Source organism: Littorina saxatilis, linkage group LG7 (genome assembly GCF_037325665.1).
Source record: "Littorina saxatilis isolate snail1 linkage group LG7, US_GU_Lsax_2.0, whole genome shotgun sequence".
Lineage (NCBI taxonomy): Eukaryota > Metazoa > Mollusca > Gastropoda > Littorinimorpha > Littorinidae > Littorina > Littorina saxatilis.
Genome location: NC_090251.1, coordinates 20,826,314 through 20,848,608, shown reverse-complemented (window position 1 = coordinate 20,848,608; position 22,295 = coordinate 20,826,314). Strand labels below are relative to the sequence as shown.

The 22,295-nt window shown below is 43.7% G+C and overlaps 1 protein-coding gene and 1 long non-coding RNA gene across 3 annotated transcripts in view; one reads left to right on the top strand and one right to left on the bottom strand.

Moving 5' to 3' along the window:
• Positions 1-22,295, bottom strand: part of LOC138970883 (uncharacterized) — a 77,367-nt gene that overhangs the window by 52,065 nt on the left and 3,007 nt on the right. For both annotated transcript variants that reach the window (XM_070343455.1, XM_070343456.1), the window contains exons 3-7: positions 22,153-22,276; positions 21,820-21,930; positions 17,762-17,863; positions 3,444-3,575; positions 2,217-2,249 (exon numbers count right to left, since the gene is read on the bottom strand). In XM_070343455.1, the coding sequence (XP_070199556.1) occupies positions 2,217-2,249; positions 3,444-3,575; positions 17,762-17,863; positions 21,820-21,930; positions 22,153-22,276 (502 nt within the window). The remainder of the gene's footprint in view (positions 1-2,216; positions 2,250-3,443; positions 3,576-17,761; positions 17,864-21,819; positions 21,931-22,152; positions 22,277-22,295) is intronic.
• Positions 12,449-13,946, top strand: LOC138970884 (uncharacterized). The gene is made up of 2 exons (XR_011457095.1): positions 12,449-12,905; positions 13,089-13,946. It is a non-coding gene; the product is annotated as an uncharacterized lncRNA (long non-coding RNA).

Sequence of the window (22,295 nt, the reverse complement as noted above, 5' to 3'; positions counted from 1 at the left end):
AATAAACAACATAAAACGTAAGAACATCAATAAAATAACGAGGCACAAATACTCAGCTCATAATAGTGTGTGGTAAGGGGGGATGGGGGGGTGCACACACACACACACACACACACATACACACACCGTCGAACACACGCACACACACACACACACACAAACACACACACACACACACACACACACACACACGCACACACACACACACACATAACGTCAAACACACACATAACGTCGAACACACACACACACACACACACACACACACACCGTCGAACACACACACACCGTTGAACACACACATAACATCGCACACACACACACACACTCACACACACACACATGCACACACAAACACACACATACACACACATACACACGTGCACACGCAAACAAACGTTTGAAGGAACAGACGCACAATTATACCCGAACGCACGCACACACAGGCAGGCACTCGCACAAATACATACAAACAGACACACACACACACACACACACACACACACACACACACACACACACATAAAGCAATGACAACAAGAAGGGCAAAGCCCATATGACTCACATGCTTGACCTTTACATGACCTTGACCTTCAGCTAAACCTAGCAATGACATCATACACTAAGAACTGCTTTACACATTTTTCCTACCAAAATACATGTGACCTTGACCCAAGGTCAAGGTCATCCAAGGTCATGCAACACAAAGCTGTTAATTCAAGACATAGGAAGTACAATGGTGCTTATTGGCTCTTTCTACCATGAGATATGGTCACTTTTAGTGGTTCACTACCTTATTTTGGTCACATTTCATAAGGGTCAAAGTGACCTTGACCTTGATCATATGTGACCAAATGTGTCTCATGATGAAAGCATAACATGTGCCCCACATAATTTTTAAGTTTGAAACAGTTATCTTCCATAGTTCAGGGTCAAGGTCACTTCAAAATATGTATACAATCCAACTTTGAAGAGCTCCTGTGACCTTGACCTTGAAGCAAGGTGAACCAAACTGGTATCAAAAGATGGGGCTTACTTTGCCCTATATATCATATATAGGTGAGGTATTAAATCTCAAAAACTTCAGAGAAAATGTGAAAAATGTGAAAAATAGCTGTTTTTTAGACAACATTTCTGGCCCCTGCGACCTTGACCTTGTCAAGATGCTATGTATGTTTTTTGGGGCCTTGTCATCATACACCATCTTGCCAAATTTGGTACTGATAGACTGAATAGTGTCCAAGAAATATCCAACGTTAAAGTTTTCCGGCCGGCCGGCTGGCCGGACGGACGGACGGACGACTCGGGTGAGTACATAGACTCACTTTTGCTTCGCATGTGAGTCAAAAACAACAGCAGAAACTTACACTCAAACACACACACACACACACACACACACACACACACACACACACACACACAAACACACACTCACACATGCACACAACGAGCCCATTTTTCATAGAAACACAGTAACCCACTCGTATAAGCGGGAATGAAAGAGCGGTGGCCAATGACCCAGAACAAACAAAAGTCAAAGCTGGCAACTCAGGTTTGTATTCAGGGAAATTTGCACGAAATGCATGCACAAGATACGACTTTTCCTTCTATTTTCTCTCTTTGGGACTTTCATTTGCGTCAGCTCGGTTTGATATGAAAAACTGAAGAAAAGCCCTGCCTTTTTGCACTGAGAAACTGTGGAAGTAGCGCGTTTACTACTGGGTCTGGCTGAAGTACATTTACCCTCATTTACTTCCTCGTTAGCTTCCAAAGTAAACTTTTTTTTCGTCCCATGCATGCGAAAGTGAGGATGTACTTCCGATGTTGCTCAAAACATTAGAAGTAGTCGCAAACTACCCTGAGTTACTTCCTCGCTTTGCTTCGAAGTAAACCCTTTTTCCGGCCCATGCATACGAAAGTGAGGCAAGTACTTCCGATGTCACTCAAAACTTCGGGAGTTGTCGCGAACTTCCCCCATAAGCATACGGGCCCTGATGTTTACTTCACAACAAAACACTATGGAAGTTTTACACTGACAAAAGTTAGCCGATAAAAGATACAACAATTCTTATTCTTCTTTTGTTGGCTTTCATCCAACCATACCCAAATCCATCTCTCTCCTCAGTCACCACACCTGCAAGAGCAAAATGCATACTCCTTTATATTTCACAAAAATATAAGAAGCCTCCTCATTTATGTTGTAGTAGTTTACTTACATAGCAATAGAGGTTCCTCCCTTCCACAGTTTTCTGCAAGAAAGCCACAAAGACACATAAATAAGACATCTGTAAATTGTAAGCAATCATATTTTGAGAACTTTTCACCAAAAGAACTATACGACATTTCAAATTGCCACAGTTCTCTTAACACTGTGCTAAATTTGATATAACCTCAAACTTCATATCAGAAAAAAGATTGACATTACATGGACTGCCGTCTGATAAACAATTTGAATAAAATTGATTAACAAGAAGAGCAAACGCTCGATCGAGTCACCTTCGCAGTTCTGAATATTATATGAGGCATCAGATGGACAGGAAGAAATTGCTATTCACAACACAATGAGTCACGTTCACATAAAATTTGAGCCCGGTCACTTTTATAGTTTCCGAGAAAAGCCCAACGTTAAGTTGTGTGTTGCCGAACAGAAAAGGCTAGTTATCTCCCTTGTTTTTCTGATAATGTTCGTAAAAGGCTACAGATGTAAATACTTTGATGTAAAGAATAATCCTACAAAGTTTCAATCACATCCAATGAACTTTGTCAAAGATATAAAATGTCTAATTTTTCCTTTGACGCTGACCTGTGACCTTGAAAAAGGTCAAAGGTCAACGAAACCATCGTTAAAGTGTAGAGGTCATTGGAGGTCACGACTAAACAAAATATGAGCCCGATCGCTTTGATAGTTTCCGAGAAAAGTCCAACGTTAAGGTGGTGTCTACGGACGGCCGGCCGGCCGGACAGACTAACACTGACCGATTACATAGTCACTTTTTCTCAAGTGACTCAAAAAATGTAATGTTGCTTTGACAGTGCCTTAACTTTTGCAAATGTGCAAATATGACGTCACCAAACACTTTAATAAAAATAAAAAGAGTGGGAAACGTCTGGGGATTTTGTCTTGGAGAATTCACATGCAAAGTTTCATAATCATCTGTCCGGTAGTTTTCTGGGAATCATTCTACACATACACACACACAGACATACAAACACACATGTGTCCCTCCCAACTTCAGTCTACTGGAATTTATCCAGTCAAAATTCATTGAATGTAAAAAAAAAGAGCTGTTAAAACTGCCAACAAGCGTACATATGGTATGTACACACAGACAGACAGACGAACGAAAAACAATATAACAAGCAGGTGGAAGGACTACCTACATATGCAACTACAATACGAACACATGTACACAGCAACATTGTAAACAAAACCTGCACCATACCTTGAGCTGTGTGTTGACCATCTCCAGTATGCACTGGTCAGGAGCAGGATACCTCCCTGGATCCAATTTCTTCTTTTTGAAGTTCTTCAAGAAATCTGCCCTTGGAAACTTGATCCATTCCTCATCTGGTTCCTATTTTCACCATTAAATCATTAGCAATATCCAAATACCTTTCACAATCAAAGAATCAAAATTAACACAAACAAAAACAACTAAAATAAACAGAGGTCACTAAACACTGGCGGGTTTAAAATCAAAAATTTCAATAGTAAATTTTAATTTGATTAATATACTTACCCAAATCTCATAAATAGCATTTTACTTCAGTTGAGTGCTAAAACGTTGGACACGCTTCCCTGGTAACACTAAGGGAAGCCACTCCCCCCAAAAAAACATCACGTAACCATGGTCACCAGACCACGTGATCTATGAGGGTAAGCTCTCCTTGAAGCCACGTGACACGCGGCCGCCATATTGCTTCACACTTCTTGACAAGCCTGAGCAAACTTATAGCGGGGTAGGTGGGAGGGTATTCGGTATGAGATTTGGGTAAGTATATTAATCAAATTAAAATTTACTATTGAAATTTTTGATTAAATTACATATTACTTACGCCAAATCTCATAAATAGCAGAATGCTACTAAAGGAGGAGGGATTACTCAACCTAGGATTCTAGAAAAGAGCTTGCCCGGCAACTACAACTGCGGGTAGAAGGCTGTAAACATCAAGACGTGAACCCGGCACGTCTAGCAAGAAGAAGTTCAGAAAGATGTCGTCTGACTTCCAAAATACAGCCCCAAGGACCTCAGAGAGCCGTCTGGAGTTCAGGACAGCAAGTAAAGAGGCCCATGCACAAGTTTCATGCGTCCTCGCCAAAGAGAGAGGCAGGACAAACTAGGTCGCCCCCCCCCCCACCTTATTTTGCTGCCACCCCACATAGGCCTGTTTGATGAGGGTGGAAGCCCATTTAGCCAAAGTAGCCTTGCAAAATCTTTGTCTCTGGTAGTGATTGGAAATAAACAATAGCTTCTGAGAAAACAGGAGACTGCTGATCAGGTATTTGATTTTAGCCAGGAAGTCTGGTCTAAAAAAAAGAGATATAGAACCATCTGATAGAAAAGAAATGTCTTTTGTAAGCCGGACAGAGCATGAACTTCACTACCTCTTCTGGCCGTAGCTAGAAAACATAACATGAGTGTTTGGCGAGTTAGAATCGGGAGCTTCGCAGAACGCAGAGGTTCAAACTCCGATGATCCAAGAAGCTCAAGGATAAGGAAGAGATCCCATGCAGGGACTGGTATCTAAGACTTAAAGTCTACAATCGAGGAGTCTTTCAGCACCACGGCTATAGCTCCGCCAAGATTGATGATATTTCATTCTTCATTTGGTGATTAACGTCGTTTTGAACCGTTCAAGGTTATATCACGACGAGATTGATGATATGGCCTAAATGCTTTAAGCGTAGACGAGATAGCCGACCTTCTGACCTTAAGCGAAGAAGACCAACTTTGCGATGACAACCATGACAGAATGTTTGCAACTTGCAATGATCTAGGAGCCACTGGATTGACTCCGTTCGAAGCACGCCAATGAGTCCAAGCGATCTAAAGAGAGGAGAATACAGATCTCGTAGAGATAAAGAGTGTGCCTCTTGAATCAAGGAAGCCGTCATGTCCGAAGCGACAGAGTATTTGAGTGCGTTCCAGATCTGCCTTTCTGAGCACTTTGCAAGGAGGGACGGTGGAGGGAATGCGTAGGCTTACAGGCCTGACCAGCCCAACTCCAGGGCGTTGACCGCCCATGCCTCCGGGTCCGGAAACGGTTAAAAGAAGAGAGGGAGTCTTCTCGAAAACCGCGTCGCAAAAAGAACGATCATCAGTTTGTCGATGTGAGCCCAAAGGCGCTGGAGGGCATGATGAGTAATAGACCAGTCCGTGTGTAAAACACGTGAGGACCGGCTCAGTGCATCTGCCAGGACTTGAGACGGCCTGGGAGATGTTTCGCGGACAATGTGGATCGATGCTGCTGAAACCAGACCAGAATCTGGCAAGTTCTGATCAACAGAGAGGGAGAGAGCACTCCGCCCCGATTGTTGAGATATGAGGCTACTGTGGAATTGTCCGTGAGAATGCGAACATGTCTGCTCACAGATAAGGCAGAAGCCGAGGAGACCCTGAGCAACTGCCTTCAGTTCGAGAACGTTGACGTGATCTTCTGCCTGAATAGCATTCCAGAGGCCTGAGGCCATAAGCTGCACCATGTGTGCCCCGCATCACGATAGGGACACGTCTGTGCAAAGATCTGCACTGGAGGGAGGAGGGACAGTGGTTACACTGTAAGTCCAGACTCCGAAACGAATCGTAGAGTTTGGCCCTCTCCTGAGAGAAAGCCGAACCGTCCAAGCCACAGTGTCGAATCTCATGCCCAAATAGGTGAATACCTGGGCAGGGGAGTGATCCGACTTGGTTTGATTGATCACAAAGCCCGTGCCCAGAGATAGACGCAGGGCGATGTGAGTATGGGAAAGGCAAAATTTCCGAGACTGACTCAGTATGAGTCAGCCTTCAAAGTACGCCCAAAGACGTACGCTCTTTGCCTGGTCCGAGCACAAAGCTCTCACAACCACAGAGAAGATCCATGAATCTGATCTCTCTCAGAAAAGCGTCACTGGACACCGCCCCCCTGATGCCTCGTGGACCACGAAGATCCGATCAAAAAGCCCGGGGAGAAATGATTGAACACTTCTACCCCGGCTTGTTTCTGCAATAACGCCAGAATCTCGGTGTTGATAACCACGACTGATTCTAAGTTGGCAGGAAATGAAAACTGGGGTAGAACTCTGGTAAGAGGCGCTTTGTCCTCTCTCCAGAGCAGCCGGAACTCCGACCTGATTATCCCTACGATCCATTGCTGTGTACATACTGTATCCAGCAACAGAGAACCCGAGACGGCTAGCCCGCCACCGCAGGGATGGGAGCTGTAGGGATAAACTGATCAGAGATGCATCAAAGTGGGTTGGGCTTGCCCCAGACCCCCGAGACTTGCTGAAGGAGGGCTTCTTATTGGATAATTAGCTCTCCTACCGCGGCCTCTAGCAGAACCAGAAAATAGTTGTTTAGAGCCGCCTGCAGCCAAAAAGGCCATGAGGGCAGACGAACCAGATTGTTTGGTAATAGGTTGACGAGCAGCGTAAACTTTGCAAACTCCAAGTCTGTCGCTTCTTGTGTGTCTATGTGCGGTGCATCAAGGCACAAAAGAACCAGTAGAGCGTCTCCTGTAAACAGGAGGTTTGCAAAGAGTCAATCCTTCTACGATCGTGCAGTCTATACTCAGAGGAAATATCTCTCCGGGTATGGACTGCGTGAGCGTAGAGCTTGGCCAAGGAAGCCTTTGTTGTGCTGACAGTAACGCCAGCGCAGACAAAAGAGAGAGAGGCCACACCCTGCTCGCTTGCGTCGATTTTGAACTGAAAAGGTTCAAGAGAAGAGGCAAGCGAACGAAACAAAGATCGCAACAAAGCCTCAGACAAGAGACGCAAGTTCCAGCGATGACCTTCCTGCTTCCTCCAATCCAAGAACGGATTCAGAGTAAGCAAAGGACATCCTTTAAACAAAAGAATCAAATCAAAGAGACCCACTCGTCGGAGTCACCGTAAGAGGTGCTCTCGGCAACGCAAAAGTCTGAAAAACCTCAAGAGTTGTGTCTTAAAACCAATTTCTTGTGAGACGAGCAGCGAAACACAGAGGCCTGATGTTCCGTGACAAGCCATGGCTCCACTAAAGAAGGAGATGGACCATGCGCCACAAGCAAAGGAACTGGCCGGAGAAGCATGCTACTACCCTTAGGTGAGTTAGCAGCTAACACCTACGCCATCTCAAAGTCTACCGACGGGAATTCGTAAAATCGAAAGCCCGAGAAAGCAGGCTGCGATGGTATAAAATCATCGATCGCTGTCTTCGGAGGAGAGGTAGCATCAACTGCTGCAACCATTCCTTCCGGAAAAAACTCAGTCACCACCGCTGCTAAAGCAAAGGAAAGGTGAAACTTCGCCGGTAACCGGAAACTTACTCTTCTTCCGAACAGGAAGTAGCACTTCCGTAACCAAAGCATTGTTCCGCAAGTGTCACTGTCAACGGTAACCAGAAAAGAGTGAGGGCATCCATCGGAAGTGTAAGCTTCAGCCTCACAGACATCTGGACAATGCCGTCTTCATGTTCCACGAGCGGAAGTGAAGATACCTGTGCAATTGAAGAAACATGATACAGTTCACGATCTCGACGCACACCGGAAAGCGGAAACTTTCCTCTTCGTCCGGAACGGAAGTAGCACTTCCGTAAACCGAAGAAGCATCCTGCGCGGTAGCGCAGTCTTCCGGTAGGAAACCGTGTCCAGTACGGCAAGCGTCACTGTCAACGGTAACCGGAAACAAGTGAGGGCGTCCACCAGAAGTGTAAGCCTCTCATGACATCTGGTCAATGTCTTCTTCTTGTTCCGCAAGCGGAAGTGAAGATGCCTGTGCAGACGAAGAAGGTGAGGATGTTCACAATCTCGACACACTCCCAGTGGGATGGCACAAGTAACGACCTCGAGACGGCAGGATGCCGTTCCCGCTGTTGGACGCACTTGAGAGTTACGTTCGTCACCCGCTGTCGCGTAACGACAGCTGACTACTTGTGCTCGACCAGTCATACCTTGTCAGTTATGGAAACCGGAAGACAGGTCCTTGCACGGAAACAGCAACTCGTCAAGACCGGAATCGAAGCACCATCTAGAACGTCGGCCGACGTAACAGTGGCAGGAGGAAGTCGCATACATGACAACAACAAAACACCGACGACCCTAAAGGGAAGTTTGGAAGAAGGGAGCTGGCAGCTCGCCACTCCTCCACAAAAAAGTCCCTAAACTGACAAGCAAAAGTCTGAAAAATTGCTAACACCTGCTCTTTGTCTAAAGGAGCGTTGCTAGCAAAGATACTGTTAAGTTCAGGAGGTGGAGAAACCACCGGTAAAACAGTAGCAAATCAATGCCTACGTTAAATGTAGCCGAAGTGGCTGGGTCAACAACTTGCACAGAAGGCTGGGTAAAGGTTTCTTCGCCAACCGCTTAGAAGGTGAAACAAGCTCCACGTGCGTAGAGCTGCGCTTCTCGCGTCTAAACAAAAACAGACATGTTGACCACTGGAAAAGTTCTAGAAATACAAATTCTAAAACCGAAATTTCCCTAGCCTAGAAACAAAGCAAGAAAGATCTCACCCGTGAGTAAGGACGAAGAGAACCAGGGAAAATTCAACCACCAAGGTTGAAAAGGCAAAAAAAGCCCGGAGCGTGAGTCCAAGTACGTCTGAGCCAGCTCAGCGTTGGAAGAGAAGTGTGAAGCAATATGGCGACCGCGTGTCACGTGGCTTCAAGGGGAGCTTTTACCCTCATAGATCACGTGGTCTGGTGACCATGGTTACGTGATGGTTTTTTTGGGGGAGTGGCTTCCCTTAGTGTTATCAGGGAAGCGTGTCCAACGTTTTAGCACTCAACTGAAGTAAAATGCTATTTATGAGATTTGGCGTAAGTAATATGTAATTTAATCAAAAATTTTAGTAATACATTTTCATTTGATTAATATACTTACCCAACTCACATATAGCAATTTACTTCAGTCTAGTGCTAGGACGCTGCAACGCATCACCTTGGTAACTAGGGAGGCAACTCTAAAAAAAGAGCTACCTTGACCTATAAACAGGACAAAGTCACATGACTTCCTGCCCGTGCCGCCATATTGAACTCATTCACACGAAAGCGGAGAAAATCCTTCCTTCTTTTTTCAGAACAACCCCACTAGCGGGGAAGGTGGGAGGGAATTAACTATGTGAGTTGGGTAAGTATATTAATCAAATGAAAATGTATTACTAAAATTTTCTATTAAATTACATATCTTATCCCAACTCACATATAGCAGATTGCTAATTTAGGTGGAGGGAAAAAACACTCACTTTAAGAGGCAGGCAAGACTTGGCCCGCTGTGAATGAATGTAATTGCGCTAATATGCTATCATTGGGGAACAAAGAACAACTCCAATTATAAGTTCCCTCCACTGTATTGGGTAAATTCAAGGATACAGTTATGATACATACACACATATACACACATCTTTCTTTATTTGGTGTTTAACGTCGTTTTCAACCACGAAGGTTATATCGCGACGAGGGAAAGGGGGGAGATGGGATAGGGGAAAGGGGGGAGATGGGATAGAGCCACTTGTTAAGTGTTTCTTGTTCACAAAAGCACTAATCAAAAAATTGCTCCAGGGGCTTGCAACGTAGTACAATATATGACCTTACTGGGAGAATGCAAGTTTCCAGTACAAAGGACTAAACATTTCTTACATACTGCTTGACTAAAATCTTTACAAACATTGACTATATTCTATACAAGAACCACTTAACAAGGGTAAAAGGAGAAACAGAATCCGTTAGTCGCCTCTTACGACATGCGGGGTGCAGAGAAATAAGGATGTGGAAAAGAAGACTTTTGGTAAGTGAAATAAAGGTGATGGATCCAGTCAGGTAGAAATAAGACAACAAGAAAAGAATTGGAAAACTGCAGGGAATAGTAGGGAGAGTTTTCTTGGAAGGAAATATAGGTGAAAGGACTGGTAAGGCAGAAATAAGACAAAAGAAGAGAAGTAAAGGGGTGGGGTAGCTCTGTTTAAACGCTCCCGCCGCGTGAAGGTGACCCCATGGGAGCATATACACACAATCATGAAAAGAAAGATATCAGGGTTATATATATTCAAAACAGGGTACTCACAGGTTTGAAGACAGGTTTGAAAATCCCGTGCACAAACTAACCATAATATTACTCTGAGTGTATCAAAATCGCTACCCGTGATGTAGATAGAAAAACACACACACAGTCCGTGAACTCACAGGCACACGATATCCACAGTATAATACCAACACACGGCAAGTGTGTAAGTAGAAAAAAATACAGTCACTGTTCACAGTTATGATTCTGACCAAACTGCGGCAACCATCTGATCTAGATGCTAAACACTAATCATATCTTAATTAAATAGGTTCTCCTGAACATGCTCAGCTAGAGCACACACAAAACTGCCGATATGTCCTTCACTTGAAAAAGGTAGCAGTGTACTTAATTCTCCGACTGGCGATCTCAACCTAACCAGTTCACTTCGTCCTGTGCAAGGAATTCCGGTCTGAATCTTAAAGTAACGGTAACTTTCGAAAGAAATGTCTTTAGGGAGACCTGAAAGGGCATGTACCTCACTGCTCCTCCGAGCAGTGGCTAGTAACACCAATAACAAAGTTGTGCGAGTCAAGTTAGACAAACTTGCTGACTGCAAAGGCTCAAACTCCTGTGACGCAAGAAATTTAAGAATCCTGGAACCCGTGAGGAACGCAGACCTGCGGGCATGCACGGAATGTGCGTAAAGGTGCGCTGACAAATTCATCTGTTCGGACGAAACCTTTGCCAACGTGGCTAACAGAGTCGTGACATCTTTCGCCACAGCATCGTCCCGAAACTGAAAAGGGTCAAGGGACGTAGAGATCGATCTAGAAAGAGATCTCTGCAACGTCTCCGAGAGATAGGACAACTCCAACAAACGCCGGCCAGTTTCCTCCAGAGACAGGAGAGCTGACTCCGTATAGGGAACAGCCCTGTCCCTGCTGTAGCCGTCCTGCCAAAGAGCTGCTAGTTCCGGAGTGACCGGAAGCGTAGCGCGCGGCAAGGCAAACGAATCAATGAGGTTCAATGAGTTGAACGAAAGACCGAATCTCTTCGCAGTACCAAAAGGTGGGATGTCTCACAGACGCAAGCCATGGCCGTGCCGAAACAGGGGGCTGATTGTGCGCTGTCAACAGAGGAACTGTGACAGAAACACCACCAGAAAGTGATCGCACCCCAGCCAGCACTTTGGACAACTCATAAGCCACCGAGGGAGACTCGCGGAAACGGAACCGCTGTTTCACGTCTTTAGCTGAGCGAAAATCTCCCAAGGCGGAAGGAGGTGGGGCAGACAAGCCTGTCAGCGTTGCCACACCTTCTTCAAAGTACCGTGAAGCAACTTCCGCTGCCAACACCAAAGCTTGGGGAAGCTTGGACGGTACCCGGAAGTTGGTGTCTTCTTCCTCTTGAGCGGAAGCACCGAACTCCGAATCATAGTCACGCACTTCCGTGCATCCCGGAAGTACACTACCATCGTGACTGTCATAGCCAGGCGAAGCGCAAACCGGAAGGGAAGACACCCGAGGGATTTTAGACCCACGTGATGCCTCCCTAAGGACTGCTACCTGCCCCCCGGGCGGAAGCGGGGAACGCTGTGCCAATCCGACCCCGTATAAAGATACTGAGGCTGCTGACGGTAGCGAATCCCCTGTTTGATCAGAGACCAAACGCGTATCTGGGCTCCTACCCTGTACCACCCGCCCGCGCTCACGAAACGGAATAGCCAGGGGTTCAGAACTTTCACTCGCCGCCCGGCATTCGGGTGGAGCTACTTTCTCCAAGATACGCCCTTCGCGTTGGCCGGAGAACCCAGCTACTGACGAAGGATAAATACTTTGAAAACTGTCGGACCGACCGCCAGAAGAGGCCTGAGTACGTCGAAGAAAGTCTCCGTCACCCGGATCAAAGGCAGCATGCACATTGGCCAAAGTCACGGTAGCCGAGGGAGGAACACGCACCCTAGCCAAGGAACGTGTATCACCAACTCCCGCCGGCAAGGACAGAAATTCTGCCCTAGTCGAAGAAAGCTCCGCTGAAAGAGAGGTTATCTGAGCACTCAAGGAAAGGAGCATAGCAGAAACATCCTGCTTATCGCTAGCAGAGCTAGAGCCAGTAGAAACCGGTACAATTTCTGAAGGCAGAGCCAGCATGGAGGGAGATTTTGGCAAGTCGATAGTAACATCGAAAGAATGCTTAGAAGAAGGGTCTACAATCTTCACTATTGCTTGACTGGAAGAATCCTTAGATTTACGAGAAGGCTTCTTAAAGGTCCAGACCATGCTGTTTTAGCGTCAAAAACGCTTCGAATCGTGTTCCTGCGCGACCGAACACTTCCCGATGTTTGCAGTTAGTTAGAAAACCACTTTCTTACCGTCTTCAACAATGTTTGGTTTACTTCGGAATCTTCTAAGGCCGTAATCCGACGAATTTCGTGACCGAAGCGACGGATTTCTTCTCCAAAACGACCCGCCATTGTGCCGCGTGATCTTCGCGAGACTGGCTTATGAATAAATTATCCGTGACGTCACACTGTGTGAAGATGGTTGTTTACCAACATGGCAACAAGCGTAACTGCAGACGAAATTGAACCGTACATGTTCGAACTACCAGTTTCTCTCCTCGAATCAAGCATGAAAGATGAGGAGCGGAGGCCACTTCCAGCAGTAGTGAAAAGACAGTGACGATGAAAATTGCGACTCTGTTTGTCTCAGCGATCAAAGGTAAACACGCCCGCTCTCTATGCTGAACTTATCGTCTGCTTTCGAGTCTGTGCTATTTTTTTCACTCTCGCCTTGTCAACGCACTCGCGAATAAGTGGGATATTGTTTAAGTGTTCATGCATTGCATGCACGAGTAAAAGAACAACAGCTCATCGCAGTTTTAACTGTTCTTGATTATTTCAGAGACTGGTGTCAGAGTGGCCACTGTACCTGTTGTATTGTGTGGGAGGGGCAGATTTGAGAGAGAGAGGAAGCTAGCCTAAGGTACATTGTAGAATGAAAACTTGCAGGGGAGCAAGAATGCATCACCAGCCACGAAGGTGTACATACAACTTTTTTTGAGGTGCCTATATTTGTTTGATTGTTAAATGTATGTATTTGTTGTTGTTTTTAAAGGCTATCAAGAAAACTGTTGTCATTTAAATTTGTAACACTCAGGCACATATAGTTTCACACACACACAAGATTAACTCACTTGCATGCCCACAGAAGAAGTTTGCTCTTCACATTGTTCTGTTGTTGTTGTTTTTATAATGTAATCATTGTAACATCAACACTCAGTAATAACCAATATTACAACACAATCACTTTTTCATCAGAACTCACTCACATACTACATGTATTAAACCCTGGTTTATGGACACTTGCATTTGTACTTTGCATGGGAAAGCAGCCTGAATTTCAGATGAACTTTAATAAAAGAAGATTTATATGTATGTTGCTCTAGATGCATGTTTTAATAAATAATAATGACATTCAGGAAAGTAAAAGGACTGTTGAAGTTTGCTGTTGTAAAATGTCTGATGATTAGGGTTCTGTTGCACATTTAGTGAATTGACTGTACCAATTGCTGTTATTATTTACACCCAATCAGTGCATCCACATGATATTATGTAGCTTAAATTAAAGAACATGTTTTGATGTGTTCAGAACATACCGACAAGTTGCACACTCACTGACTTTCCGAAAGAACAGGAAAGTTCTTCCTGCCTGTCTGGTCACTGCCATCAGAGACCTCTTTCTGTCACAGAGCTACACAGGCTTCAAATATATGTAAGATAAATAAAAGGTACATTACAACTCTCAACTGCGGGGTGTGTGTGTGTGTGGGGGGGGGGGATGTGCATAACCATTGCATACTTAAGGTCGGCTTAAACTGCAAACAGAAATGTGGAGCTTGCATAACAATTCTTGCTTTGGCAGATTTGGAGATAGGCAGCCTCAGTCTATATAGTTGGTCACCAGTTGGGGCGTCCTGCTTGGTGACAACTTGAGCTTTGTCAACTGGTCTAGCTGTAGCAGTCAAAGTCTGGGCACTGTTGCATTGTAGTCTTGCTGTGTATGCAGAGCTTTGTTGTAGCTGCCATAGGCCAGTGTTGCCATAGACCAGTGTTAGGATCACCACCCCCTCAAACAGCTCCTTCAGTTAACCTGATGCCTGTTTTAGACAGAAAAAAAAGTTACCACAATCAGCAGAACTTTCACTGGAGAATGGGCATAATTCTTTCATACTTTCTTTCTCATAGCTTTTTTTGGTTTTTATAATCTCTTCATTACACTAAATAACATCCATCTTAAGACCTATTTTGAGCCTGAATTTAAGTTGACTAGTAATGATATTAATCATAATGTATTTATTTTTATAATGTACAAACTAGAGTATGTATGTGGATATGTGTGTGATGGTGCTGGTATGGATATGCGTGGTTTGGGTTATGTGTGTACTGATGTGTACATTTTATGTGTTTTGTATGTTTTGCGAGTGCGATTTTATGTGATGTTATTCTGTACACCAGCCAAAACAAAATGTCTGGTATATTAGATAATAAACGCACCTTTAAATTTATTAGCGACTACACCCCGTCACCCTGCAGTCCCCCTCCCCCCCATTACACCCTACACTTTTAACATTGTATAAAAAATCATGTCCCAATATAGGTCCCTAGTTACCTGGGAGGACGTTAAGCTCCATAATCAACATCAACAACGTATTGAATTGAATTGAAAAGCTGGGGTTAGGAGGTCTAACTTCTTAAATTAAAGTGGTTTTTTTCTCAGGTGCATGTAGTTTTTTATTTGCTTGAAATCATGGTGTATTCTGGTTGTAAGAGAAGAGTCAATTTCCTTGTAAGCCTGCAAAATTAAGATTTGTCATTTTTGAAGTACATTTTTGTAAGAGTCCAAAATAGTCCAGGATAAGGAGGAAAAACATAGGGTGGGTCAGGAAATCTGAAACATTGCATAGTTTTGTTTTGCCTATGTAGACACAAAAAGTACTGAGTACTTCCCCCCCCCCCCCCCCCCCAAGAGAGCATAGCTGTTTTAATTATTTTAATGCCACTGTTAGCAAGAGGAGTACTACAGACAGCAATCAAACAGTGGATTTTTTCTGTAGACATTGTTATTTCTGTTTAGGTGTTTCAGTAGTTTTCTATGCGGATAAATCATGCTGCATGATCACTAGAAACAATCCAGCTCTGTAGCATGCAAGTTTTTTAAAGGTTTTTTTCCCATGTTACTCTGAGAGAAAAAAACAACCCACAGAGATAAAGTTGAACTGGCAGTTTGACTGAAGCAGTGGTAATAACACAGAGTGCTCTTCCTACAATCAATTTTTTTTATGTGGATGATGATGTCCATACATGTACAGTTTGGTTTTATTATTTTGCTAGACTATTTGTTTCTGTTAGATATATCTGCTCACATGATTGTTGTTCATAATTTGACATTACATTTACTGCTGATCAAAATGTATTGTTGGAATAGGTCTGCTTAATATTCTGACTGCAGTTTTGTAATAAAATCAAATAACACAGATGTTTTAAGTATCAAAGTGCTTTTCACACACACACACACACACACACACACACACACACACACACACACACACACACACACACACACACACACACACACTCACACACTATGAGTATGACTGCAAACATGAATTTGTACTTGTATTAATTATAATTACTGTATTACAGAACCTGATCTGAAAAAAAGGACAACAGCAAATTATTCATGCAAGCTTGCTGTATTAACGATTTCTTTATCCATTTAATACAACACTGAATTAAAAGATAACAACTATAACAACGTGTGTGTGTTTGTGTGAATGTCTATGTGTATATGGACGGACACTGATTAAACCTGAGACTCATCGATTACCCAGGTGAGTGTAAAAGAGGGAGAGAGAGAGGGAACTTTAAGGTGGGTGCATTACGGGGACGGGCATGTAGTAACAGATATATGTTTTAATCTGTAATCTTAACACATGTGCTTAAAATTAGGAACAGATGCCATTCCACTACAAATACTGTCAGTCTGACAAAAACGCCCAGTGACACTGAACCCCTATCCCTTACAGAACACATTCAGTATACATGTACTCACTTCCTTTCGTTTGCGTTTAGTGAAAGCAGATCGTTCTGATGACACTGATTGGTATCCGGTTTCTGACCTCCTGTGAGTGGTCAACAATTGTCGGAACTGGAACTGCGTTAGGCAACAGCTGTTTTGTGTGTGCCAGGTTTTCTTGCCGGCTTAACTGCGTTCGCATTGGAAGAAAGTGTCGCGAAACACAGCACATCGTGTTGGCCGTTTCCAGTTAATCAGTCTTGCTGCAGAAGTTGTAAGCCCATCGGAAAAAGGTGACAACTGATGCCTGAACCTTTTTTCTATACTTCATAGCTATCAGCAGCCGTGCGCATTCCTTCGGCGTGCTGTTGATGCTCGATTTAGGCAAACGCCCACTTGAGCGTAAGCTGTAACTTTCGGTTTCCAAACACAAAGTGACGTCACAGCCGGTTCTCGTCTACTGGCGGCCATTTCGAAGTCTCGTTTAGCAGACGAATTTGGCGGAACGTTTTTAATTAAATCACAATGATTAAGCTACGAATCGGTGAATTTCTTTACATTTTTGGAATCTTTAGGTGCATTTCTCTAACCTTCAGTCATCGGTTAGTGGTTCTAATAACCTTTAAAACAGCGTGGTCTGGTCCTTTAACCGGAGAAAGCTCCGAAACCTGCTTAGAACTCTTCTTTTTACCGCTGTCCGACATGACGGACAAAAGCGTGCACAAATTTCTAAGTCAACCACACAACCTGTGTCAAGCAATAAAACGACAAAATTTGCACCCAAACACAGAATAAGAGAAGAGGGACGTGTAGAGAGAACCAAGGTGAAGTCTGACCAAAGCAAAGGTCAGACGAAAGGCTAAAAAGCCTAAGCGAAGCAAAAGCACGTCCGATAGCCACGGAGCGCTGTAGAGTGAAATGAGTTCAATATGGCGGAACGGGCAGGAAGTCATGTGACTTTGTCCTGTTTATAGGTCAAGGTAGCTTTTTTTTTAGAGTTGCCTCCCTTGTTACCAAGGTGATGCGTTGCAACGTCCTAGCACTAGACTGAAGTAAATTGCTATATGTGAGTTGGGATAAGATATGTAATTTAATTTCTTCTACCGACAAACCAGAATTTTAGTCTCTAACTGAGGACTGCTTCTTTTGTGTTAGTGGGCTGCAGCTCTAACTTACTATTAAGGTTTTACAAGTGGAATCATAAGTGGAATCATACATGTATGGCCCTTTTCCCATCAAGGCAGCCATATTCTGTTTTAAAGGGTGGTTCTTGCCAGGTATTTTTGTCTTGAAGTTGAACCATCAGATGCTGACATGGATCTCGGGTGATGATCAACATGGGCATACACACAAAGGTGCTCAGGTATTGGCAGGTCAGCACATACGAGGACTGATAGGATGTTGGAAAATTTAACAAGGTACTGCAAGGATTGAAACCCTGAATCTTCCATTTGGAAGGTAGAACAATCAAACCCACAAAGCTGATGAGAAATACTTACACCACTTTCTTCTTGAAGAACAGAAGATGCTCCAAAACCAGAGAGCATAGATTTCTTGGCTTTTGATTTTTTCTTCTTTTTTGGTGGAGGATCTGGTGTCCACTGCAGACAGAACATGTATCATTTGTCTGCAATGCATTCAAACAATTCAAACCGAAAACTTTATACACACCTATATCAGTCTCCCACACTGTTTCATCATTAAATGGATTAAAAACCTGAAACCGCAAGCATACTAAGATAAGACCGATAATCTGGAAGAAATAAAACCTCCTGCCAGCACTGCAGTAAGGATCAACTCCTCTCCATCATTAATTACAACTCCATTACACACTACAGCAGTCCCTCTCATGAACGGACACCCTTGGGCCATAGCAAAACTGTCCGTACATTGCAGGTGTCCGGTCACGGGAGGGGTGACCACACCACCCCCTCCCCCATACACTCACACAGAGACACACAAACAACAGGATTGAGTCTATGCTAATCACTTCTTGTGGCTACTAAACAATAACAATAAACTCCTAATACTTCTTTAAACGTTCTGTAAAAAGGATTTGTATGAAAAGTGTTGAAAAGAAGAGATAAAATAAATCCTCAAGGCAGTGAACACACTCACCATGCACTGACATACGAAAGCAGCAATACAAACACAGCACAGAGGAGCGTGTGCAGATGCTTTGCAAGAATAAGCTTGAAAACCAGTTTGAATAAATAGCAGCAGATAGAGCTGCATGTCATAATCAAGTAATTTATTTGTTTCTTGTCTGGCTTTATTGACTGCATGCCGATCATGTGGCATGGCAGTGACTTTTCACTCTTCAGTCGGAAATACACTGTACATAACACAGCTCCCACTCTCCCTCACTAATGCCTACCCCAAGCCGTGACAACTGATGCTTGGAAATTGTGTGGAAGAGTACACCTCTCTATTTCTCTCCAATGCTCTTCCTGCTGACATGCGGTGACACCGGACACCCCACAGAGTTTAGCCAGCTAACCCTCCACCCCCCCCCCCCTTTCTCTCTCTCACTCCCTCCAGCCATGTACTGTTGGGGGCTGTGGCCAGAGAGGCCAGCTGCACGGTTCACTCAGAGCAAAACCAGTTGACTGTGTCGTAACTTTTGACAAAGCAAGACAACTGAAGGGTTCATAGATTAGGCAACCGACTCACTGGTCAAGGCTGAGGGGAAACAAGAGTATCTTGTCAATGAAAGAGGTTACACACAGACACACGATGGGTACACGTGCACTCAAGTTATCAGTGACTGTCATCACACCATTGCGGCTGTGATCTTTGTACCAAGAGCCGGACTGCTCTGTTATCGATTTTGTTGTGGTGAAAATTTGACGATGGTCTGTCCGTACATTGGAGGTATGACCTGCTGTTGGGACCGAAAATGAGTGTCCGCGTCCACGTTTTGCAGGTGTCCGTTTAAGGGGGGGCAAATATAGAAGGAAAACACTCCGTGCCGAGCAAATGTGTCCGTACATGTCAGGTGTCCGCTCACGCCGGGGGCCGTACATTGCAGGGACTGCTGTATTATATGTGAGTTGTTCTTTGCTACTGGTCACAAGTGGGGGTCAGCTCACACGGACGCATTGTTCAATACAGTCTAGGGGAGAAACTGGTCACAAAGCACCCAGTACATGCCAGAGAGATAGGAGAATCGGCACAATCAAAGAAAATACCAAAATCATTCAATAGATCTGGAAATATTAAGATGTACTGTGAAAATGCTAGCAAAAATGGCGTCCAAAAACGGGAACGCACACTTGGTGCGTCTTTGAAGACTTACCTCCCGTTCTGTGTTGTTGATAATAGTCGTGTTTGTGCTGTTTTTGTTGAAATAGTATCTAACAAGAAGAGCAAACGCTCGATCGAGTCACTTTCGCAGTTCTGAATATTATATGAGGCATCAGATGGACAGGAAGAAATTGCTATTCACAACACAATGAGTCACGTTCACATAAAATTTGAGCCCGGTCACTTTTATAGTTTCCGAGAAAAGCCCAACGTTAAGTTGTGTGTTGCCGAACAGAAAAGGCTAGTTATCTCCCTTGTTTTTCTGATAACGTTCGTAAAAGGCTACAGATGTAAATACTTTGATGTAAAGAATAATCCTACAAAGTTTCAATCACATCCGATGAACTTTGTCAAAGATATAAAATGTCTAATTTTTCCTTTGACGCTGACCTGTGACCTTGAAAAAGGTCAAAGGTCAACGAAACCATCGTTAAAGTGTAGAGGTCATTGGAGGTCACGACTAAACAAAATATGAGCCCGATCGCTTTGATAGTTTCCGAGAAAAGTCCAACGTTAAGTTGGTGTCTACGGACGGCCGGCCGGCCGGCCGGCCGGCCGGACAGACTAACACTGACCGATTACATAGAGTCACTTTTTCTCAAGTGACTCAATAAAACTGATGCAGTTCTTGAAATGTTGCAAATTATTGTTGTCTTTGTGAAATGCGAGATTGTTCTGAGGCGTAATCTGCATACGGCTGATGTCACACATAGGGTACCCCACTTCGATCAGCGTATCACTCCAAATGAGCTTCATAGCAGAAAAGCAAATACACTACCAAAACACTGCATAACAGATCTACAAGTCTGAGCCAGAATCATTGAAATTTACTTTCTGTATAAAATATTGCAATCAAATTTGTTCACGCCGTCACACAAATAACGCAGGTTACCCTCGCCTTCGATTCAAAGTAACTCCAATCTGACTGAATTACCATCGAAACACAGATGACGAACTGATTCACCACACATTTGTGGTATTTTACACACAAATTTCAACTGTGTTGTTTCGCGATAAACAGCCATAAACAAACAAATGTGGCGCCGTCCCGTCGCCTCGGAAGGAATAACGCAGGTGACCAAGAGATTGTTTCCGATACCTGTCTGATTAAAATCATCGTTTTTTTCACGAATGACGGCTCTTTGGCAGATCTGGTGAGTTGGAAACTGTCTATGAATGTTTCATTTAATGTCAAATGCGTACATTCTTGTCGATATTGTTACCTTTGGCCTCATAAATGAAGTCAATGGTCGTGTTTTCCTAAAGTGACTTTTGTCAGCATAGAACTAGAACTTACTGTGCTTTGATCATTGACTGAGAAGAATCTTCCGATGACACTAGTTCATTTCACTACGCGACTGCAGATCTGCAAGGAAACTTATGGCAGGGGAAATAAGCTTAACTGAAGACGAATAAGCAGAGTAACTGTTCTTCAACGGATTGCTCTTACACTGATCTAGATATTTAGATCTTGTCGTCTGCTAGTCTGCTAGTAAGTAGTCTTCGGTCGTGTGAAAGTCACATCTATTTCGACAGTGTGCATCGATCCGTGAAGTGAAATGTTGATCTTTGATGATTTGGCAACATAACTTCGCCACAAGTGCTTCGAGTGTATCTTTTGAAAACGTCTTTTAACAAGACTGTGTTTCGACAGCCCAGACGGGGAGGATCCTCGATAGCTCACAGAGTATATAATGTTTTCCGCCGTTTTTTAAAGAATCCTTTCAAATTTACTATTCCAAAAGTACCCTATGACACGACTCGAGTGGCAAAGAACATTCTCTGCAATTCCTGTCTCAGTCCGTGCAGCCGTTTCGGGTCCTATCGTCATCATACAAACAGACACACAGACACACAAAAACCAGCTTTAAAAGTTAGATTATGTAAGAACCATGTGAACCAGTGATTTTTTCTTATGTACATCAGATACTACAGTATTTCTGCTTGATGAAAAGCTATATTTCAAAAAAAAAACTAGAGATTTGAATTTTGACCACTTTTCCCCCTTTCTGTCACCAGTACTGAAGAACAACTCATATTCTTACCTTCAAATTTCACACTGGACTTTGCTTGCAACAAAGGATAATTTAGGATTCTTGATTACCACATGATATATAACAAGACAATGTCATAACTTGTATCTTGAAATAGTATGTAAGAACAATGCTATATATATCAACACCTATAGAAGAAGAAGAACCAAAAAAAAATGAGAAAAGAAAGAATTAGCAAGGTGGAGGTGCCAGCAAACCTTGAACATGACTTGACTGATGACGTCCATGTCCTCGTGCTGTAGGTACTCCAGTCGTTCCCAAGTGAACCAGATGTCGTGGCTGATCAAACGCCACATCAAATCAAACACCTACAAAAAGAAGAAAGAAAAGCAAAGTGACATCCTTCAATTGACCAAATCACATCAAATGGAACATAGGGGCACATTTTCAAGATGGTGAAACATTTTGTCCTGCATAAAAAAACTAAACCAAACACACACACACACACTAACACACACAGATGAACAGATAGACATACAGACAAGCAGACAGAAGAACACACACACAAAGGCACATCAGCATACACTTACATGATCAGCAGAACGCATGGCAAACATCCTGGCGTCTACATGCGTGTCTGACGGCAGTACACTACACTTCATCAGCTCTTCTACCACCCAGTCCACACGTGTCTGCAGCTGCTGTTGGCTTAAACTGGAAAAAAATCACACTT